Consider the following 24714-nt stretch of genomic DNA (forward strand, 5'->3'; position numbering starts at 1 on the left):
AAGAAGTATGTTGTTGCCAATGAAATTTCTTGTTGAACTTGGATATTAGGGTGAGTAGTACAGTTTCAGTGCTGTGTGCAGGTCGAAAACCCGATTGTGACTCATGAAGTATGGAGAATTTTTGTATGAATTCGTTGAGTTGGGAGGTCACATCGATTTTTCCATTAGTTTAGTTAGAAGAGGGATGGAGGCCACAGGTCGATAATTAGTGATGTCATTCGCTGGTTGTTTTTTTTTTGTTTTGTTTTTTGGTAATGGTGTAAGTAGAATATTACCGTGTGTGGAGGAGAAGGAGCCTTGTTGAATTAGGAAATTTAGGTGGGTGGTAAGGTCCTTAATGAATTGAGCTGGGGCATTTTTCATTAGGTAATTGGGGCATGGGTCCAGGTGACAGTGAGATTTGGAGAGTTTGGATAGTGAAGTTTGTCCAGGAGCGGTCTGCCGGGATCTCTTCTGAGTCGGGGTCCAGTTCGTCGAGGAAAGTATCAATGTTTGTGTCGTCATGGGGAATTGTGTTGCATTGATTAATGATTTTTTCGTTGAAATATTTGGCCAATTGGTCGGCAGATGGGCAGTTTAAGGGTGAAGTTGTTACTGGATTTGTGTTGAGAAGGTTCTTTATGATTTGGTATTGTTTTTTATATCTGTTCCGGTGGCTGTGATTTGTTTGTGTAGTAAATTCTTTTGGCTCGTTTAATGTCATTCTTGTATTTCTTTTGCGTTTGTTTCCTCGCATTCAGGGTGAGATCATCTTTTGATTTGCTCCAAGTTTGTTCTAGTTTCCTGGTTTGTTTCTTTAGTTTTTTTTAGTTCCTCGTTGAACCACTGCATAAACATGCCTTTTCACATAAATGGACACTTCGCCCACAAGATTAGATGAAATGATGATCATAATTTTGATTTTGATTTTAGGCTTTTACCTATTAAAATACAATTAAAACCAATAAAAACACCCCTTATGCTAAAACAAAAAAAAAAATTGTTATATGGATAAACACCAGGAAAATACCACTGTCCTAAAGGTTTCTCACATCTTCTCTGGCTTGCTTTGCATCTTCTGCTGTTTTGGGGCATTTTCTTCACTGAGAGGGGGGGGGGTCTTTTACTAAAGTGCGCTAGCGTTTTAGCTCGCACTGGCACTAATCGCTGAGACGCCAATAAAAATATAATGGGCACTCGGAGTCTAGCACCAGCTGATTTTTAGCGCACCTTAGTAAAAGACCCCCTCAATGTGCCTTAACTGCACAAATGTATATATGGAATAGAATTGTTTAATGAGAAGTAGTGAAAAGAAAGGAGGGGCTGATGAATTGGCTTGGGTAGTTTGGTGGGGTGGGGTGAGTTGACAGGATGGATAGGGGACTTCATGTATTTTATAGGAGTATATTGGGTAGGTATGGTTTGTAATGGATTTTAGTAATTGTAATTTTATATTGTGATTATATGATGAAGCATAGGGGGATGATTTGCTGGGAGGGGGTCTTTTTTTAATTTTATTTTAAAATATTGAAAATTGCTTTCTAGCTCATTGAAGAAATTAACAAATTTAAATAAATAAACCAGAAAAGGCAACCAGATATAGTACTGTGCCATAAAAACACCAGTAAGCACTGATTTTTATGTATTTTCAAAGAGCCCGTGATAACTGGAAAATAACTGCATATTTTTACATTTGATGAATACCTAAAGTTTAAGTAGGCAACCAGAATACCTCTAGTAGTCTCTTTCTGCCTAAACTCTAAGCTCTCCCTTGCCCCCTTTCCCACTAAAAATAGTGACTCATTTGAAATGTGTTCATTTTTTAATATACTTTCTAAATAGGAAACAGGATCTGGAAACGTAGTCAAAAATCTGATGAAGAGGACTTTGTGAAACTTGAAGACTTGCCTCTTAAGCTTGTTGTGTCAGAGGTATTTGACTTATTCTTTTAAGATTTATTTATGTTGTGCCAGAAGTATTTTTTCAACTTAGGGCCCTATTTACTAAGCCGTTCTATAGGTACTCTATCGTTTTTAGGGCATGCTAACAATTAGCGCACACTAACACTAGAGACACCCATAGGAATATATGGGTGTCTTTAGTGTTAGAGCATGCTAATTTTTAGCATGTGCTAAAAACGCTAGCGCACTTTAGTAAACAGGGCCCTTAGACTCTCTTAACATTCTGTATTTGCTTATAGTTACATTCTGCCATCTCTTTACAGCAAGAACATAACTTCAGGTGTGCAAAGAAAGATTGTGTTGTTCACCTTGTCCATCAACAGCTATACACATTCATAGACCCTAAAATACATTATCATTCATGCTTTCTAGAACTTGTGAGGTGTTTCACTTTCTTAGACCTTAAGCTTTCCTTTCAGAAAATGGGCAGAAAAGTGCTCCATTTCAAACAATTTTCTTGCTTTCCTATTTATTTCATAATGCTGGAAAGAAACTGACATTTCAATGAAATGATATTATTAATCTTGTAGCTATAGCAAATAATTTATCAGACTGTCCTTATGCGCAATCATATGGTTTGTGGTCCATCAGAATAATCTAAAATAATCAAAGAATGTTAACTAAATATTGCATTCTTGTAAGCAATTCAAACTGCGTGTACCAAAAACATTTCTGGTCAATAGCCAACCAGTGGTGTCAGCGTTTTGTTTTTTTAATGCTGACTGCCATGAGCAGCAATAGGCTATGTCTGGGGTGTCAGCATTGAATATCAAGGGCCATGCCAGTGTGTGATGGCCACCGGATCTTACATAAGAACAGTCGCATACTGGGACAGACCAAAAATCCATCAAACCCAGTATCCTGTTTCCATCAGTGGCCAATCCAGATCACAAGTACCTGGCAACATTCCAAAAGAGTAAAACAGATTTTATGCTGCTTATCCTAGAAATACTGTCAAAATACTAAGGCGTTCTACTTATTATGTCCAAAAGAACACAGCAATAATATTCAAAAATAGAAAGTAGAAAAGTGAGTGCCACCAAGTACTATTCTGATTGAATCTCAGGGACGTCTCATATAATCTCATTTGGCTGTATGTACGAAGGAATGCTCTTATCTACCAGCCATGACAGTCTTTAATCATTGACGACCCCCTCCATCCAAATTTTATGAGTATTTTATATGCAAAAAATATTAATGTGAAAAGTACTTAAGGCACACACTTAAAAACAGTAGGAAGGCATCAATTTAAACCACCACTGTTTACGCTGTCTCATGAGCAGACTCTAACATTCAGCAACTACATGAGACACAATCACTTATCTCTGCGTGTATTGAGGAGCATCCAGGAACCTTTATTATCCCGACAGGACCTGTTTCGCTGGGTTGCTTTGTCAAGGGATAATCCTGCAAGACCATCAATACAGAATAAAAAATTGATTAATAAATACTCTCTGAATACCTTCTTCCTGAAAAACTTAGCTCGAGACTTACGGTTTTAACTTCCTGGAATGCCTTATGCTCTCTCTGTGTAAACAGAGAAATGGCGGTGGCGTTTTTTAAAGCCTACACCGGAACTGCTGCGTACTTCCTGTACGCAGCTGATGACATGGGCATAAATAGTGGATTGACTATAAGCTATCAGCTGGAACCTTACAAAAAACACCCCCAATGCATGTATGTATTCAAACCCCCTGGTTCGATTGTCCCCAAATTGAAAATCCAATAAGATTCACGCTGTAACAATTTTCTATTACGATCACCTCCCCTCGGATGCAAGGTAACATGCTCAATAACTTGACATTTAAGCATTTCAACTGTGTGACTTTTGTTTATGCAATGTTGCACCAACAGGGCACCCAAGTTTCGTGCCATGATTCTTGATCTGTGTTCAATCATGCGTGCATTTAGTGACCTGCTAGATTTACCTATGTAAATTTTGTCGCAAGGGCACCAAATGCAATACACGATGTGTGTCGTCTGACAGGTGGTATAGCTGCGCAACTTGTGTGTGTGATTCTTGTAACAGAACACCTCTGATTCAATTGTTAGCTCACATGTTTTGCAGCTCTTTTTGTTGCATTTGAAATGTCCGTGTTTCTCGGATTGCCCGCCTTCATTCACCGACGGTAACATTGTGGGACTCAAGATCTCTCTTAAATTCTTGGCTCTTGAAAAAGCTGTTCTAACTCCCAACTCTTTAAATAAAGGATGTGTACGCATGATGTCCCAATGTTGTTTAATAATCTTTGCCACTCTTTTTGCCACTCCTAGAAATAAGCAGTGGATTTTCAATCTTAGTAATGATTTATGGACTTTTCTTTTAGGAAATTATCCAAACTTTTTAAATCCTGCGTTTATATCACATTTTCTGGCAATAAATTCCAGACTTTAATTACACAATGAGTAAGAAATATTTTCTCTGGTTATTTTAAATTTACTACTTTGTAGCTTCATTGCATGCTCCCTTATCCTAGTATTTGTGGAAAGGGTAAACAAGTGATTCATATCTACTCGTTTCTCTCCGCTCAGTATTTTATAGACCTCTTATCATATCTCCCCTCCGCTGTCTCTTCTCCAAGCTGAAGAACCCTAGCCACTTTAGCCTTTCCTCAAAAGAAAGTCATCCCATCCCTTTTATCATTTTTGTTGCCCTTCTCTATACCTTTTCTAATTCTGCTATATCTTTTTTTTAGATGCGGTGACCAAAATTGCACACAGTATTCAAGTTGCGGTCCTACCATGGAGCAATTGAAAGGCATTATAACGTTCTCGTTTTGTTTTCCATTGCTTTCCTAATAATTCCTAACATTCTATTTGCTTTCTTTGCTGCCGCTGCATACTTGAGCAGAGGATTTCAGTGTATCAGTAATGATGATGCCTAGATCCTTTTCCTGGGTGGTGACTCCTAATGTGGAACCTTGTAACATGTAACTATGGTTTGGGTTCCTCTTTCCCACATGCATCACTATGGGACCTGCATAAGGGAAGCAGGTATCCTGACTAAAAAGATCAGGGTCCTCTTCAGAGTCGCCCCTCCTGATCCTCCCTCCCTTTCCCCCGAAGACAAGAAAAGCCTCCAAACAGCCCCCCACCAAATCTTTGATAGTCCTGGTGGGCTAGGGGGTCTTAAGGGCAATAGCAAATGGGCATCTAGACTCTAGTGGCAGTCTCCAGACAAAGGGCTTGATGTGCAAGAAAAGCTTGCTGTCGTCTCTTGCTATGGAGAGAATCACTTGATACACAAGGTGTACAGGAAGTTACAACTCTTATCAAGCATCACATCAACACCCTTAAGACCCTCCCCAGGCCCACTTATAAGTTGACGTGTTCTAGGAAATATCAAAGTGGTAGACAATAGAGAGCCTACTACTCTGAAAGGCATAGGCAAGAAAGGTGCCGGTACTCATGTCAGACCACCCTTCTGTGCTGGGGTGATCACTGAGGGACCCACCCCACAATAGCCAGGCCCCCTGCAACCAGTCACAGAATCTATGAAAAGGCAGAATTGGTGTGTAGAGCCTGAGCTCTTTTACTATAACTCGGGGACCATGAGTCATTTTTAGCAGACAAAAAAAAAGGTGCCGGTACTCAGTACCCCCAAGTACCCCCTCAAAAAAAGCCCTGGGCATAGGCATCTTCCATGCTCCCATTCCTCTCAGACTAGGCAGGGATCTTGCTCTTGTCCCAGACAGCATCAAGAGGATATGACAGCGTCTCTTGACCCAAGACACCGACTTCGATACACCACAAGGACTCATGAGGACATGTCCACATCCTCCCCTCCATCATGTCCTCCAAGTCTGTCGACGAGGCTGTCTCCGCTTACAATGCCACTCTCTCCTCTGCTCTGGACACCCTTGCACCATCCACCTCCCGTCCCACAAGGCGCACTAATCCCCAGCCCTGGCTGACCCCTTGCATCCGTTACCTTCGCTCCTGCGCCCGATCTGCTGAACGCCTCTGGAGGATATCTCGCACCCATTCAGATTTCCTTCACTACAAATTCATGCTATCCTCCTTCCAGTCCTCACTATTCCTTGCCAAACAGGACTATTACACCCAATTGACTAATTCTCTCAGCTCTAACCCTCGTCGTCTCTTCGCCACCCTTAACTCCCTCCTCAAAGTGCCCTCCGCTCCCACCCACCCCCCTCACTCTCTCCTCAATCACTGGCTGACTACTTCCGCGACAAGGTGCAAAAGATCACTTTGAGTTCACTACCAAGCCACCTCCTCCTCTTCACCCTTCAAACCCTCTCCCTCAACCAACCAACCCAGACCTCCTTCTCCTCCTTTCCTGATATCTCCGAGAGGAAACCACCCGCCGCCTTTCCTCCTCAAAATGCACCACTTGTTCCTCTGATCCCTTCCCCACCAACTTACTTAACACCATCTCTCTACTATCACCCCCTCCATCTGTCATATCCTCACCTCTCTCTCTCCACTGCAACTGTCCCCGACACCTTCAAGCATGCCGTAGTCACGCCACTCCTCAAAAAACCATCACTAGACCCTACCTGTCCCTCCAACTACCGCCCCATCTCCCTCCTACCCTTCCTCTCCAAGATACTTGAGCGCGCAGTCCACAGCCGCTGCCTTGATTTTCTCTCCTCTCATGCCATCCTCGATCCGCTTCAATCTGGTTTTCACCCTCTTCACTCGACAGAAACAACACTCTCTAAAGTCTGTAATGACCTGTTCCTTGCCAAATCCAGAGGCCACTACTCCATCCTCATCCTCCTCGATCTATCCGCCGCTTTTGACACTGTCAATCATGACTTACTTCTTGCCACACTGTCCTCATTGGGTTCCAGGGCTCTGTCCTCTCCTGGTTCTCCTCCTATCTCTCCCACTGCACCTTCAAAGTTCACTCTCATGGATCTTCCTCCACCCCCATCCCCTTATCTGTTGGTGTTCCCCAGGGATCTGTCCTTGGACCCCTTCTCTTCTCAATCTACACCTCTTCCCTGGGCTCCCTGATCTCATCTCATGGTTTCCAGTATCATCTCTATGCTGATGACACCCAACTGTATCTCTCCACACCAGACATCACCGCGGAGACCCAGGCAAAGGTATCGGCCTGCTTATCCGACATTGCTGCCTGGATGTCCAACCGCCACCTGAAACTGAGCATGTCCAAGACCGAGCTTATCGTCTTTCCACCAAAACCCACTTCTCCTCTTCCTCCACTTTCTATCTCAGTTGATAACACCCTCATCCTCCCCGTCTCATCTGCCCGCAACCTCGGAGTCATCTTTGACTCCTCTCTCTCCTTCTCTGCGCATATCCAGCAGATAGTCAAAACCTGTCGCTTCTTCGTCTTCAACATCAGCAAAATTCGCCCTTTCCTCTCTGAACACACCACCCGAACTCTCGTCCACGCTCTCATTACCTCTCGCCTGGACTACTGCAACTTACTCCTCGCCGGCCTCTCACTTAGCCATCTATCCCCCCTTCAATCTGTTCAGAACTCTGCTGCACGTCTCGTATTCCGCCAGAACCGATATACTCATATCACCCCACTCCTCAGGTCACTTCACTGGCTTCCAATCAGATACCGCATTCAATTCAAGCTTCTCCTTCTTACCTACAAATGCACTCAGTCTGCTGCCCCTCACTATCTTTCTACCCTCATCTCCCCTTACGTTCCTGCACGTAACCTTCGTTCACAGGATAAATCCCTACTCTCAGTACCCTTCTCCACCACCGCCAACTCCAGGCTCCGCTCATTCTGCCTCGTCTCACCCTATGCTTGGAACAACCTTCCTGAGCCCTTACGCCAAGCCCCCTCCCTGCCCGTCTTCAAGTCTTTGCTTAAAGCCCACCTCTTCAATGCTGCGTTCGGCACCTACCCTTACCGTTCAGTGAATCCAGACTGCCCCAATTTGGACTGCCCCTATCGGACCGACCGTTCACATTGTCTATTAGATTGTAAGCTCTTTGAGCAGGGACTGTCTCTCTTTGTTAAATTGTACAGCGCTGCGTAACCCTAGTAGTGCTCTAGAAATGTTAAGTAGTAGTACTTTGATATCCATGCTGCTGTTATTGGCAGCCGTCAAAGTTAGAGTGAAACACTTCTTTGCTCAACTCGATGCTGTACTTTGACCTCCTTGATATCAAGACCAAAAGTAGTCCATCCAGTCCTCAAGACCCATGTACTGCCTGCAGGAGCCACTTTGGCACTGAGACCTTGAAGGACCTGGTGACAGTGTCAACCACACTGATGTCGATTCCAGAGCATCATGAGAAGAAGCTTTTCTGGCACATAAGGAATCCTGGGATCTTGATGCCTCCAGCCAAGGCCTAACTCTGTGGTCAGTAGTTTGAGACAGGTGGAAACACAGACATCTCCTTTGGAGTATTTTTATGAGTCTGATTCTGAGTGCTCCAAGGAGTCTGATGAGACAAGGGGTTCCTGGGTCTCCCTTCAGGTCCTTTTCCATATCAAGAGAGTTTTAAATCCCCATCAGATGAGCTGTCATTCATTGATTTTGTAAGGGAGATGGCCATCCCACTTAAGTTAGTGACAGAACAGAAGCACTGGCTATCATCCATTCCTTGTCACTTGCAATAGATGACTCCAGAACTAGTGGGTTAAGTCCCCTACCAGCAGGTGGAGATAGAAATAAACAAACTAAAGGCAGTGATACCAGACGGCCAGCTCCCTCCTCAGTTAGTATGTCTCTATCTCAGCAGGTAGTGGACGGCTTTTCTCCAGCTCCTGGGCCCAAGGCCTCTGAGGGTGCTCTTGGGCCAGTGGCCAGTTTGAGCGGGGGGTGGCGGACTGGTGGTGTCCCCTTTGGCCAAACAAAAAAAACAGCACCACGGGCCTTTAAAAATGGAACACAGTTCTTTAATGAACGAGCCTTGACAAAAAGACCCAACACGGGCCGTGTTTCGTGACTAGCACCTGCGTCAGGGGTCACAGTGATGACGTGGAAAACTTGGGGAATAACTCGAATATATTCCTCTACAATATATTATTCCTTACCCCACGTCTCATATAGTAAAAGCTACAAAGCACCAAGGCTATTGAAGAGTTGATTTCGACCCAGTGGGCAGATCCGGATGGGGGGCTGAAAGTAGCCAGGGCTATGGCCAGACTGTATCCGGTTTCAGCGGACCATTTAGAGGAATTTGCTCTACCTAGGGTGGATGCCCTGGTGACGACGGTCACGAAGAGACTACTCTTCCAGTGGAAGGTGGTGTGACACTTAAGGATATGCAAGACAGACGGCTAGAGGCCTCTTTAAAACGTGCCTTTGAGGTGGCCGCTTTGACACTTCAAGCTTCTGTTTGTGGTTTTTATGCGGCTAGAGCTTGTCTCAGTTGGCTACATTCTGTCATGGGTTCAATTTTGGAGTATGATATGCCGGGAACTCCTCAGATGTCGCTGATGATTGGGCTGGCGTACTTGGCGGATGCCTTGTATGATTTGGTCCGTGCTTTGGCCAAACTCATGGCCTTGACTGTTTTCCTCTCGGCGTCTTCTTTGGCTCCATCATTGGGCCGCAGATATGGCCTCTAAGCAACGCTCATTAAATTGCCTTTCCAAGGGAAATTGCTTTTTGGGGAAGACCTAGAAAAGATTGTTAAAGATTTGACTTCCAGGCAGGGAGCATCGAGGTCAGGTTTCAGAAAGACGCAACAGTATCGCCCGGGGCAGTCCAACGCAGCCTTTCCTCATTTTGGGCAGCGTTCTTCCTATCACAAAGAGAAGCGTCCGGCTGGACCCCCCTCTCGTCACGGGGCTCCTTCTTGGGCCTCCCATGATGGGGCACAGGTCCACTCAGGAGAAGAGCAGATCGGTGATCGGCTTTCTCTGTTTCTTCCAGAGTGGGCCAGAATTACTTCGGACCAGTGGGTCCTCGATGAGGTGTGAGAAGGTTACAAGCTAGAATTCTTCTCTCTCGTCACAGATTTTTTTTTTTTCTGGAGTCCCGCTGTGTATCGCTGGCCAAGAGGACAGCGGTTCTGCAGTGTTTGCGAGACCTGCTAAGGATAGGGGCTATTGTGCCTGTTCCTCCTCTCGAAAGGCGCACAGGTCGGTACTCCATCTTCTTTGTGGTTCCAAAGAAGGGAGGGGCTTTTCGGCCTATTCTCAATCTCAGAAAAGTAAACCAGTTTTTGTGGGTTCGTCACTTCTGCATGGAGACATTAAGGGCAGTTATTGCTGCTGTTCAACCAGGCGAGTTTTTGACGGCTCTTGGTTTGAGGGAAGCTTACCTGCACATTCCCATTTGGCAGCCACATCAGAGATTTCTCAGATTTGCGGTGCTGGGGTCAGCACTTCCAGTTTCGGGCCCTTCCTTTTGGAATGGCCACTGCCCCACGCCCATTTTCCAAGGTCATGGTGGTGGTGGTGGCGGCGTTCCTGCAGAAGGAGGGGATTCGAGTGCATCCATATCTCGACGACTGGCTGATTCGGGCGACGACAGCAGAGGAGAGTCAAGTGGTCACCGACCGAGTGATTGCGGTGTTGCAATCCTTAGGTTGGGTGGTCAATATGAACAAGAGTCATCTGGTTCCTACTCAGAGTCTGGAGTATCTTGCGGTGCAATTCGATACGAAGCGGGGGAAGGTATTTCTCCCCGAGGGGCAAAGGATCAAATTGCTTTCTCAGGGACACACCTTATTGAGTCGTCGCGCTCCCCAAGTGTGGGACTATGTTCAGCTCCTCGGTTCCATGACAGCGACCTTGGAGGTCATTCCATGGGCAAGGGCTCACATGCGGCCTCTTTGGAATTTCCTTTTGAGCAGATGGTCGCCGACGTCGCTGGATTATCAACGATGCCTTCCTTGGTCGAGCCGGGCCAGGGCCAGACTCGCGTGGTGGCTCCGGTCAGCCAATTTGCAGAAGGGTGTTTCTCTGGTGTCTCCCAATTGGGTGGTAGTCGTGACGGATGCCAGCCTTATGGGCTGGGGAGCCCATTGTCTTCATCGAGTAGCCCAGGGATCGTGGACCCCTCTCGAAGCGACTTGGCCGATAAATCATCTGGAGTTGCAAGCAGTCGTGAATGCACTGTGGAGTTTTCAGGACCTTCTGCAGGGGCAGGCGGTTCGTGTACTCTCGGACAACACCACGACGGTGGCCTACATCAATCGGCAGGGGGGCACTCGCAGTCTTCCCTTGGCAGTGAAAGCGTCTCGTCTTCTAGTATGGGCGGAAGAGCATGTTCACAGTCTGTCGGCAGCACATATTGCAGGTCAAGACAGTGTTCAAGCGGATTTTCTCAGCTGAACTCTTTTGGACGCAGCGGAATGGACCCTATTGGACTCGGCTTTTCGGCTGATCTGTCAACATTGAGGAAGACCAGTAATGGATCTCATGGCCATGGCCTGCAATGCCAAAGTTCCCCAGTTCTTCAGCTGCAAACGGCAGCCAGGATCCGCAGGTTTGGATGCTCTTCTCCAGCCATGGCCGGAACAACAGCTACTGTATGTTTTTCCTCCGTGGCCTCTGATAGGGAGAGTTCTTTGCCGCATAGGGCAGCATCGGGGGCCGGTCATTCTACTACTACTACTACTACTACTTGACATTTCTAAAGCGCTACTAGGGTTACGCAGCGCTGTACAATTTAACATAGAAGGACAGTCCCTGCTCAAAGGAGCTTACAATCTAAGGACAAATGTACAGTCAGTCAAATAGGGACAGTCTAGATTTCCTGAAAGGTATAAAGGTTAGGTGCCGAAAGCAACATTGAAGAGGTGGGCTTTGAGCAAGGATTTGAAGATGGGTAGGGAGGGGGCTTGGCGTAAGGGCTCTTGAAGTTTATTCCAAGCATAGGGTGAGGCGAGGCAGAATGAGCGGAGCCTGGAGTTGGCGGTGGTGGAGAAGGGTACTGAGAGGAGGGATTTGTCCTGTGAGCGGAGGTTACGGGCGGGAACGTAAGGGGAAATGAGGGTAGAGAGGTAATGAGGGGCTGCAGACTGAGTGCATTTGTAGGTAAGAAAGAGAAGCTTGAACTGTATGCAGTATCTGATTGGAAGCCAGTGAAGTGACCTGAGAAGAGGGGTGATATGAGTATATCGGTTCAGGCCCCAGACTGTTTCTGACGGCCATGGTATGCCGATCTCATTCGAGCACTCTCAGAGCCACCATTGCGACTTCCGGTGACTCCCGATCTGCTGCATCAAGGGCCATTTCAGATGGAAAATCTCTCCCGCTTTGGTCTTACGGCCTGGCTATTGAGAGGTGGCAGTTGAGGAAGAAGGGATTTTCAGGACCAGTCATTGCCACTCTTTTGGTGGCAAGGAAGCACTCTACTTCAGCAGCGTACGTGCGAGTGTGGAAAGCTTTCTCGGTGTGGTGTGCTTTGCGTGCTGAATCGCCTTTTCAGGTGGACATTCCGGTTATTCTGGAGTTCCTTCAGCATGGTCTTCAAAAGGGATTGGCATATAATTACCTTCGAGTGCAGGTGGCCGTGCTAGCTTGTTTTAGAGGCAAACTGGACGGTTCCTCTTTAGCAGCTCACTCTGATGTGGTCCGTTTCCTACGGGGGGCTCTTCGGCTACGGCCTCCTCTGCGGCAGCCGTGCCTGGCGTGGCATTTGGATGTGGTACTGCAAACCCTCCAAGCCCCACCGTTTGAGCCGTTGAGTAAGGTTTCTGAGAAGGATCTAACACTTAAGACAGTGTTTTTGGTGGCCATTGCTTTGGCTAGGAGGATTTCTGAAATTCAGGCTTTGTCTTGCAGAGATCCGTTTTTGCAGTTTTCTGAAGCAGGGGTGTCGATCTGGACGGTGCCGTCGTTTCTACCTAAAGTGGTTTCGGCTTTCCATGTCACAGGCGGTTTATCTTCCGTCTTTTCGAAGAGAGGATTATCCGGGGAGTTTGCCTCACTACGTTTCCTGACGTATGGAGAGCCTTGTTTCAGTACTTGCAGATCCCTAACGAGTTTCGACGCTCGGATCATCTCTTTGTGCTCTTGTCAGGATCGAAAAGAGGTGAGGCGGCTTCTAAGGCTTCCATTGTTTGCTGGATTGGGGAAGCCATTGGAGCGGCGTATCTGCTACAAGGGCGGGCGTCTCCAGTGGCCCTGAAGGCACATTCTACTCGGGCACAGGCAGCTTCTTGGGCAGAGGCGTCGGCCTTATCTCTGGAAGAGATTTGTCGGGCGGCTACTTGGGCATCCCGTCATACTTTTGCGAAGCATTACAGGCTAGACGTGTCTGCTCGGGAGAATGCGAGTTTTGGGGCGGGAGTGTTGGTGCGGGGAGCGTCTGCTTCCCACCCTACTTAAGGAAGGCTTTGGTACATCCCATTAGTTCCTGGATTCATCTGCTGCAAGTGACAAGGAAGGTAAAATGTCTTACCTGATAATTTTCTTTCCTTTAACGCAGCAGATGAATCCAGGATCTCTCCCTAGGTCAGCCGACATTTTTTTCATTTTCCGCGCAGTGTGGCTATTTGTTCCTTCCGGGTTCTCTTTTGCAGAGTTCAGACAGATATGGGAACACGAAAAGGATTCCGATTTGAGGATCAAGTTGCAGTTATTTCGAAGTTCTTACTTGGTTCTCTGTTTTTCATAGTGAGGATGGTTTCTGGTTGTTATTGGTTTCATATTTTTGGCCTTGGCAAATGCTTATGAATGACATACTAACAGAGGAAGGAGCTGGCCATCTGGCATCACTGCCTTTCGTTTGTTTATCTCTATCTCCACCTGCTGGTAGGTGGACTTAACCCACTAGTTCCTGGATTCATCTGCTGCGTTAAAGGAAAGAAAATGATCAGGTAAGACATAATTTTGTCATACTTTGACCCACCCAAGGAGGCTGTGACAGTGCCTGTTCACAGAATCTTGAAGGAGGTTCAAATGAGAATGTGGGAGATGAATTTCCTGGGGTTCTACAGGGAAGGCTTTTACCAATTTCATCTGACTCCAATCATTGAACCCTCTGAATTCCAATCAAAACTGAATATCCAAGGGTCTGCCTAGGGATGTGCACTTCCCCAGGTAGACCCAGAAGGACTGTCATTTTATTCTAGTTAACCTTTTTCCCTGCCCATTTCAGAACTCATGTATTGTAACAAATTCCCCATAAGCAAGAAACAAAGAGAACTAGAGACAGGTTCAATTATTCAATTTATTACTCACCCAAGCCAGGTTACATATGAAGCGTTGATTTATAAGAATATAATTAAATATTCTTATGAGAAGATCTTCAACAGGGTGACATGCAAGTCAACCTCTGGTCTCAGACTGTCCCCCTATAGGGAGGCTGTCAGCCATATTTATACTCTTGACTTACATTAGGTTCTATGGAGTTCTAAAAAAACTACATTTGCACAGGTGGCCGGATGACAGTTTTTTTTTAACACCAACCGCAGAGGCCTATGGACACTTGAGGAGAAGAAAGAAATTTATTAATGTCTGGAACCTATATTTGCAAAACGTATCTCATAAAGCAAGAAGTGCTGTACTCAATAGGCTAGGAACGCTATAAAGCAGTTATAAGCCCCTCATGTAAGTGGATTAAGGTAGCTGATAAGATACGGAAGAACTTATTAACATGAAGTATGAAGCTCAAAGTTCAGAGGTTGTTGTTGGGGGGGGGAAGGAGTAGGGGAGGGGGTAAATGTTAAAAAAGTGATGGAACAGACACGATGTAAGCTACGTTACTGTAACAGAAATGTTAGCATGACTACAAACTGTGTGCTCTTAATATATCTGTATTGGTGTCTGTTCATCAATAAAAACCGTTTAAACATAACACCAACCGCAGAATATTTTTACCCTTGGAAAAAATCCCCCACCTTTTTCCAGCAGATGGGCAACTGTCTTTGACCACAAATATTCTTTCTTCTGCTTTTTTCATGCACCGGGTACACTATGTTCTGAGCTATTTCTGTTTCAACTTGACAAATTATGCCAGCCAGAAACCTTTTATTAAAAGCTCTTTTGATTTCAATTAATTCTTGGCCTGTATTTCCCAGCAACCCTTAGGCTGGGCAAAGCTCTTCCAGCCGGTCCCAAGCCGGGTAGTAGGCCTCAGGCCTGTACTATATTTATACAGAGACCCACCCCATTTTGTTTCTCCTATTAATAAAAAGATTAACTCTGTGTATCAGTGGCATAGCCAAGGGTGGGCTGGGGTGGGCCCAGGCCCACCCACTTTAGGTTCAGGCCCACCAAGTAGCAGCACACCTATAATGTGGCTGGCAGGGACCCCAAGCCCCACCAGCCAAAAACTCCCAACAACTTTTTGCTGCCGGTGAAAATCTGGTATTTAAAAGGTATACGGGGGAGAGGGGATGTTTGAAAGACCATATGGTATGCAGGCGAAGAGAGGGAGAAACCAAATCACTTGTAGGACAAGGCGGAGTGCTGCCCACCCACCTTGGGTCCAGGCCCACCCAAACTTGGGTGTCTGTCTACGCCCCTGCTGTGTATAGAGTCCAGAAATTTCCCAAATTCAAAAAACAGCTTCTTCATTATTCCACGGTAGTTCAGTCCACTCTCAGAGGAGCCAAAAGTGTCAAAACTCATTCCTCAGTTCTCCCAGGAGGGAAGTTTGGACATTGGAGTTTTGGGGGGGGAGAAAATCCTTCCAGATCGCTAAGCTAATATATCCTGCATAGCATCCTACCAGGTTTTCTTGGGCATGTGCTTGCAAAACGTATGCAGTGTTGTAGAATTTCCCTGGGCTGAAGAACCCTGAAGGCTAGTAGCCAAAGAGAAGGAGTGTGAAAAATATATGATCTGTGTGGCCTGTTATATTTTCTATGTGGCATTGAGAGCTTCTACAATGGATATTGGTGCCTGCAGAGGACCAGAAAACCAAACCAACAGCACACTCAAAACCAAGGATGAGATTTGGATGGCCTCAAAGAGAACCTAGCTTTAATCCTCACAGAGGTGACAGCACACTGTACATTTTAGACTGCAAGGAGAGCCTTTGCCTTTGAGTGGAGTAATAGCCTAGTGGTTAGTGCAGTGGACCTTGATCCTGGGGAACTGAGTTTGATTCCCACTGCAGCTCCTTGTGACTCTGGGCAAGTCATTTAACCCTCCATTGCACCAGGTACAAATAAGTACCTGTATATACTATGCAAACTGCTTTAAATGTAGTTGCAAAAACCACAGAAAGGCGATATATCAAGTCCCTTTTCCCCTTTCTATCTGGAACGGACTAGAGCCCATAGAGGGAGTGATTCTCTATAGGTTGCCTAAGGTTAATAGCTGGGATAATGCATGCCAAACACAAATTCCGTAACAGCAATTGTGCATGTAATTGTTATAGAATAGTAGTATAAGTCCACAGTTCCTCAGTAGTTGATGTAAATGCTCGCACCTAACTTAGATATGGTGTGATTTCAATGTCCTGTTGTCCTGGGAGAAAACAGTTACCTGTTGCAGGTGTACTAGGACAGCAGAACATAAATCGTCACAAATTATCCCACTTCTCTAAGGTGGTATATTCTAATAGAATCTTAATGGGCTGATGTTCTGTGTGACAGAGGCAGGCAGGAAGAAGAATGCATGCACTACTGAACAATCTCAAAAGCTCTGTCTTCAGTGCTGGGAAAAGTTCCCGCGCAGGCTCTGTCAGATGACATCAGCCTGTGTAAGGATTTATATCCTGCTGTCCTTGGAGGGCACCTGCTACAAGTAAGTAACGTGTTTCTCAGAAGGGTTATTGTGTAAGGTTTGCCTCTTCGTGTATCATACCAAAATCTGCAGTTGGGTAGACACCCTGGAAGGTATGGATAACATGAGGAGGGATATAGCAAAGCTTGAAGAATAGAAATAGAATATGGAAACTAAGATTTAATTCTTTAAAAAATGCACAGTCGTAGAATTTAGCTGGTATGGATAGGCCATATGGTCCTGTCTGCTGTCATTCCATTGTTTCTAGTTTATCCTATTTCTGCGACCACAGCAAAAATACTTAAGCAATTCTGTTTCCTCATCAGCCACTTCATATTCTTTCCTTTCAATTTTGAATCTCTCAATGCCATTTTGAGCTTTCTCATGTCGCTAAAATATAGATTTTTCTTCCAGTAACAAATTTCCTGTTTCCAGCTTCTCTAAGAAAGACTGGCAACAATGGCTGGAAAAGCTCTTTTTTTAATCTTGTATTTTATGAACTGCTCTCCCTGTAGATCATCCAGGATTTTTCTTCTTCTAGATAGGGAGATCTCAGCTGCAGTTCTATCAACATCAGCATATTGAAATTGCCTACTTATAGCACAGCCCATGTCATAGCAATTTTTTTAATGTCTTCAATTTAATCTTAGTTTCTTCTCCTGCACGGAACCATCTGTATGTTGCATCAGATAACCAGTAGTGCCTTCTTAGCTCATAAGCCTTGCAGTTTTGTTCCTTAACCCTAACCTTTCCTTTCCTGATAATAGGTCAGTATAATTCTATCCCAGTCCTGGATTTCTATGTATCACCACTAAAATCTCTGTAGCCCATTAATTCAGGGGAGCGCCCCTCCCCCCTTTACCCTTGGTGGTTTACAGCAATACATATGGCATCAGTATTGATATAAACCAAAACCCAGAAAAAGAAGCCCACCCCATCCATCCAATATTATTACATATATATATCAGCCTGAACAAGACATGCCATTGTTGTTCTTTCACATGAAACGTGTAGAGTATGTTTTGTTGATCCAGCTTTACAATATGTGTTATCACCAGCTGTATGGTATGAGAATGCAGCCACCTTTAAGTGACAACAGTAGTCCAGCTCCAGGCTAAAGTTTTAGAAAAATCATTATTTTATTGTCCTTATACTTCAAGGCATCATCTTTCCTAGCCAGGCCAAGTATCAGGCCTTCCTGCTTGAAGTTCAATATCTTGCCCTTCGATGGCAGAAGGAAGTACTACTACTACTACTTCTTATCATTTCTATAGCGCTACTAGACATACGCAGTAAGTCCACTTATGCTCAAAATGAAGTTAATTGCCTATCTGTAATCTAGGAAACATGTCCTATCATAATGTATATTGGACTTCTGCATAGACCCCTCAGGATCCCCAATATTTCAGAGGCAAAAAGCAGACTTTGTTTATTCTGCCTTTGCAGGGCAGATTAGAGGTGTTATCTTGGTGTATGGGAAGCTTTCTTAATCAGATCTGCTGAAATAGTTCCCAAAGCAGCCTATCAACAAAGTTCATCATTGAATTTACCTCAGAGTTTTCTGGGACTCCAGTACACAGATCACAGTAGCTGTTCCGGGGCAGAGGGAGCACGGAACGAGCGGAGCATACAGGTGTGCGGCACTCCCCCAGCGGCGTGCACCCGGGGCGGACCACCCCCCCCCCCCCCCCCCCCCTTGGTACACCACTGTATAGCGCTACCAGTCGTACACAGCGCTTTACAATTGAACATGAAGAAGACAGTCCCTGCTCAAAAGAACTTACAATCTAAATTAGGACAAACAGGACCAAAAAGGATAAGGGAAGGACAGACAGAAGGACACATAAGGATAAGATAAAAGTTTCAAGTCAGGAGTCGAAAGCAGCATCAAACAGGTAGGCCTTTAGCCCGGATTTGAAGGCAGCCAGGGATGGAGCTAGACATAATGTCTCAGGAAGCCTATTCCAGGCATAAGGTGCGGCGAGATAGAAGGAGCGGAGTCTGGAGTTAGCGATGGAGGAGAAGGGTGCAATTAGGAGAGATTTGCCTAGTGAACGGAGTTCTAGGGAAGGAGTGTAGGGAGAGAATGAGGGTGGAGAGGTAGTGAGGGGCTGCAGAGTGAATGCACTTATAGGTCAACAAGAGGAGCTTGAATTGTATATGTATATCATTTGCAAAAAGAGATGTATTTTATATTCCTGTCCGACTTGCAGACCCTTTATAGCAGAAGACTGTCGGATTCAAGCAGCTAAAGGTTCCACAGTTAATACAAACAGTAAAAGGGAGAGAGGGGCACCCCTGTCGAGTGCCCCTCCCCAGGGAAAATGCTTCAGAATAACCATTCATCCTAATGCGAGCAATAGGTGAAGCATATAGTGCAGTAATCCAACTCTTAAAATGAGGACCAAAACCCATGACATCCAGTACTACCCTTCATAAAGACCATTCCACACAGTCAAACGCCTTCTCCACATCAATAGCTAGTAAGACCATGGTAGTCTTGGTCCACTGGACGTACCAGTTAAGTTGAATAGCCCTCCAAACTTTATCTCCCGTTGTGCGCCGGGGGATAAATCCACACTGATCCTCATGAATAAGATCAGCTATATGGACATTCAAGCACTTCGCAAGGATACTAGCCAGTAATTTGACATCCAGATTGAGGAAGGAAATCGGTCTATAAGAACCACATAAGTTGGGGTCCTTTCAAGGTTTACGCAGAATGGTAATGCCAGCCTCCATCACAGATGGAGACAAGAGATTGCCTCCCAGTAACCCCAGTAACCTGGGCCAACAAATGAGCCACAGGACCCCGGAAAGCCTTGTAAAATTTTGCTTTAAGGCCATCTAATTCTGGGGATTTACCTGGTTTCAAGGACTCAGTGGCAAAGGACACTTCCTCAACCTGGATGTCTTGATCTAAAAGATCCCTCTGGGCCTCAGTAAGATCCATGTACTGTTGCATGGTGCCTGGAGAGGCCTGCGTTTCAGAAGAATATAGAGCCTGATAGAAGCGCAAGAAACAAGTCCGCATGTCTTCTGACCTAGTATACTCTTTCCCATCTACATCTCTCAGGAACACTATATGGGATTGCACCTGCTGCTGAGAGGCCAGCAATTTACTGGCCCTATTATCCTCCTCAGAATATAAATGCCTTGCACTATTCATATTAAACACCACCTCACCAGCCCAGAGGGCCTGCAAGGCCTGTCGCAAATCTTGTATCTGATGCATCAAGGCAGGAGTTGAATTCTGAGCATACTGATGTTTTAACTGGGTTAACTGATGTCGGATTTCTATATCCTGACCTTCTCGTTCCCGTTTCAGCTTACTGGCCCACATTATGAAACAGCCTCTGACAAAAGCCTTAAGGCTATCCCCACAATGTATCCAAAGCCACCCCCAAATTGGCGTTCTCAGTAAGAAATAAAGAAATCTCTTTATTAGGGTCTCATTGAGCCGCCAGAATCGGAGCGTCTGGTCCTGGCATGGGCCCTTACATTGGAACCAGATCAGGACATAGTAAGACCACGCAATATTTTCTATCAACACCTGCTCAAATCGAAAGAGAAGATGCTTATAGAGAAAAAAATTGTCTATATGGGAGGTTGAGGCATGAGAAGCTGAGTAAAATGTAAATTGTCTACGTGCACCATGAAAGTGCCTCCAAGCATCCTCTAAACCCATACTGGACAGCAATCCCTTTTAAGGCTTTCCTACCTGCCTGCTTATATACCAGCTGCAGAGTGGAATCCAATGAAGGATGTAATGTCACTTTGAAATCACCCCCCCCCCCCCCCCCCCCCCCCCCCCCCCCCATAATCCACAATCCCTCTGGCTGCAGGAGAAGAGCGCGCTTCAGGTCTAAGTAAAAAGCTTGCTGCATGTCATTTGGTGTATAAACATCGACCAAATTATATACTGCCCCCTGAATCTCAGTTTGGAGAGCCAAAAAAGGCCATCTGGGTCAGTAATGCATTGTTTAACAATCGGATTAAGGGACTGAGAAAATACCCACCCCCTGTTTTTTTAGCAATTGGATGTAAAGCAAAGAATTGTAATGAGTATCACCTATTACGTTCAAGGGCCTGATGTTTCTCTTTTATAAAACATATAGATGCAGAAATCCTAGTTAACTCGTTAAATAGATATTGCCTCTTGAATAGGGAGTTTAATCCCTTAACATTCAGAGAAATAACCTTAAAGTTTCCCATTTACTTTGAGGAAAACAATCACAAAAAGTTAATAAGATCCTCATGCAAAAGCTCACCAAATCTGCCCCCAAAACACTGCCCACAAATAGCTGCTATCCAAAGACCGTATCCTAAAACCCCCTTCCCATCACTCCCTCCCCAGACTGTCACCATCCTCCTCAAACATCTCCCCCCCCCCTTCCAACCGCCAAATCCTATCCCCCACTATACCCCTCCCTCCGGGTATATATGAAATGACAAAAGAGAAGCAGTGAGGGCACCCTCCCCCCCCCCCCCCCCCAATCACCATATCACAACATTTTCAACCCACAACAGTTTGTCAGCCACCCACACACATCAAGCAAACTGTCAGAATATATATACAATGCAATCCGCTTAAGTGCAAGGGTCTGGGACCAAAGAAATGAATGCAGTTAACCAGAGCGTGCACTTAACCGTTGTAACCCAAAGAAGCTTGACATCTGATAAACATATGTACAGTACTGTTTATTATTATATGCAGTGCTTTTTTAGTGCCGGTACGCAACGGTACGGCGTACCGGCACCTTTTTTTGGCCCCCCCCCCCCCCCCCCCCGCGACACTCCGGGCGAGTCCTGCACTTAGTTTTTTTTTTTTTGTTTGTTTTTTTTTAAAGACTCAGAACGCGCGAACGATGCAGCCGGCAGCGATTGAAAGAGGCTGTCTGCTGGGCTGGCGTCTGCGTCGGAGCTTCCCTCACCCTCTGCGAGTCCCGCGAAACAGGAAGTTGTAACAACGAAGGCGGGACTCGCAGAGGGTGAGGGAAGCTCCGACGCAGACGCCAGCCCAGACAGCCTCTTTCAATCGCTGCCGGCTGCATCGTTCGCACGTTCTGAGTCTTAAAAAAAAAAAAACTAAGTGCAGGACTCGCCCGGAGTGTCGCGGGGAGGGGGGGGGGGAATGATTGGAGAGAGAAAGAGGGAAACCAACAGAGGGAAGGATTGGGGAGAGAGAGAAAGAGGGAAACCAACAGAGGGAAGGATTGGGGAAAGAGGGAAACCAACAGAGGGAAGGATTGGGGAGAGAGGGAAAGAGGGAAACCAACAGAGGGAAGGATTGGGGAGAGAGAGGGAAACCAACAGAGGGAAGGATGGGGAGAGAGAGGGAAACCAACAGAGGGAAGGATTGGGGAGAGAGGGGAAAAACAGATGGAAGGATGGGGAGAGAGGGGAAAAACAGATGGAAGGATGGGGAGAGAGAGGGAAATAACAGATGGAAGGATGGAGAGAGAGAGGGAAAACACACATGGAAGGATTGGGGAGAGAGGGAAAACAGATGGAAGGATGGGGAGAGAGAGGGAAAACAGATGGAAGGATGGGGAGAGAGAGGGGGAAAAACAGATGGAAGGATGGGGAGAGAGGGGGAAAAACAGATTGAAGGATGGGGAGAGAGAGGGGGAAAAACAGATGGAAGGATGGGGAGAGAGAGAGGGAAAACGGAAGGATGGGGAGAGAAAGAGGGAAGACGCTGGATGGAAGAATGCAGAAAGAAATAGGGGAGACACTGGAAGGATGGGGAGAGAAAGCAGAGCTGCTGGATGGAAAAGGGGAATAGAGAAAGACTGGAGAATAAGAGGAAGGGGCATGGGGAGAACAAGGGTGAGGAAAAGATGAAAAGCCACAGGTAGATGAAGGAAATTAAAGAATGGATAGTAAGAATGAATTAAATCTGGACAGAGAGAGAGCCTGAAAAATATTGAAGAAAGCAAAGAAAAAGGAGACAAAAATGACAAATGGCACAGAAGAGTTAAGCGAAAACAAAGGAAAGCAGAATCACAGACTTGGACCAATATGGAAAGAAAAACAGTCACCAGACAACAAAGGTAGAAAAAAAATCATTTTATTTTCATTTTAGTGTTTGTAATATGTCCAATTTGAGAATTTACATTGGCTGTCTTATTTTGCACTGGGTATACTGGAGCTGTAAGAGCTTACAGAGATTATTTATAATGAAAAAAAATCACGTTATTTTTTTCTCCTATAGTACTATAATATTTTCAATGATGTCTGTTTATATGCGCCATGGCTGGTATAGGGGGTGTGGTTAATGTGGGTGTGGCTATCATAGGGGTGGAGCCATATGTGGTGACCCCGCCCATAATGAGTACCGGCACCTTTTTTTCTACAAAAAAAGCACTGATTATATGTACAGTATACAGTCTCAGTTAACTGACATTAGTCTGGCTTGAAGTAATCAGTTAGTCCTCTGTACACTCTTGGGTCTGTGAGTTCCATAGACTACGTCTGCCAGACGGTAAAAACTGTCATAGCACTGACATCCAGTGGCCTCCAGATAGGCCCACACAGTGTTGAGACTCTCCAGCACTCTTGAAAAAGTGACAGGAGGAGGTTGTTGAATTTCGTCAGCATGTGCCTCACTGTTCATTTCTTCATCTGTTCCATCATCAGCCGTTGTTGCCTGCGTGTAGGCGCATATCTCGACATCAGTGCTGTCTTCAGCTGTTTGTAGATTGTAATCAACAGCTACATAGCGATGGAACTCCTCTTCAGTAACCACATCTTGATATAATGATAATGTAGGTGTCCCATATAAGTGAATCCTTTTTGCGGACCACTCTCATGACCTCCTCTTTCACTTTAAAATTGTAAAAGCAAACAACAATATATTTAATATTTTCACGTGATCTATGGGTGTGCACTAGCTCAAACCTCGCTGCCGGAATCTTCTCTCCCTCCTCAGGAAGAAGGAAACTTGCCAGATGCTATACCACCAGCTTGCAGTCTGCAGATTCTGGTGGTTTTGGCAGGTCCCTAATACGGATGTTATTTTGGAGTGACCTATTTTCTAGGCCTTCAATTTTAAGGGCCATATCAGCATTAGCAGCCTTAACAGCTTCCAGCTGCTTATCCAAGATGAGTATGGCCTCCGAGTGGTCCTTAATTAGCTGATCCAATTCCTCAATCTTCCAACCTAATTCCGTGATGTCCCTTTGCAAGTCAGAGCCCAAGGCTGACAAGTCATTGTGAATGGCTTTTAGATCTCCTTTTTTCTTGTAACCACTCTCTAATATCCCCTATGGATTCCACCGCTGCTGTAGGCGGCACTGCCCATGTGGATCCATGTTGCTGTGCTGCTAAGCATCCATCACCACGTTACTCGTTTCAGTGCGCGGAGCCTGCAATGATTCTGAGTAAGAGAACTTAGTAAAATCAAACCCTCTCACCGCAGAAATCATTTGGAGCTGTACAGCATACTGAGAGGAGGACTCCAGTATTCACAAGGTACAGTGGTGGAAATAAGTATTTGATCCCTTGCTGATTTTGTAAGTTTGCCCACTGACAAAGACATGAGCAGCCCATAATTGAAGGGTAGGTTATTGGTAACAGTGAGAGATAGCACATCACAAATTAAATCCGGAAAATCACATTGTGGAAAGTATATGAATTTATTTGCATTCTGCAGAGGGAAATAAGTATTTAATCCCTCTGGCAAACAAGACCTAATACTTGGTGGCAAAACCCTTGTTGGCAAGCACAGCGGTCAGATGTCTTCTGTAGTTGATGATGAGGTTTGCACACATGTCAGGAGGAATTTTGGTCCACTCCTCTTTGCAGATCATCTCTAAATCATTAAGAGTTCTGGGCTGTCGCTTGGCAACTCGCAGCTTCAGCTCCCTCCATAAGTTTTCAATGGGATTAAGGTCTGGTGACTGGCTAGGCCACTCCATGACCCTAATGTGCTTCTTCCTGAGCCACTCCTTTGTTGCCTTGGCTGTATGTTTTGGGTCATTGTCGTGCTGGAAGACCCAGCCACGACCCATTTTTAAGGCCCTGGCGGAGGGAAGGAGGTTGTCACTCAGAATTGTACGGTACATGGCCCCATCCATTCTCCCATTGATGCGGTGAAGTAGTCCTGTGCCCTTAGCAGAGAAACACCCCCAAAACATAACATTTCCACCTCCATGCTTGACAGTGGGGACGGTGTTC

General features: G+C 45.5%; 1 protein-coding gene across 1 annotated transcript in view; it reads left to right on the forward strand.

The window, feature by feature from the left end:
• PCM1 (pericentriolar material 1) overlaps nucleotides 1-24714 on the forward strand; it is an 866960-nt gene that overhangs the window by 798280 nt on the left and 43966 nt on the right. The window contains 2 exon segments of the mRNA XM_030191464.1: nucleotides 1822-1837; nucleotides 1840-1910. Of these exon segments, the coding sequence (XP_030047324.1) occupies nucleotides 1822-1837; nucleotides 1840-1910 (87 nt within the window).

Source organism: Microcaecilia unicolor, chromosome 2 (assembly GCF_901765095.1).
Source record: "Microcaecilia unicolor chromosome 2, aMicUni1.1, whole genome shotgun sequence".
In the NCBI taxonomy this organism is placed as follows: domain Eukaryota; kingdom Metazoa; phylum Chordata; class Amphibia; order Gymnophiona; family Siphonopidae; genus Microcaecilia; species Microcaecilia unicolor.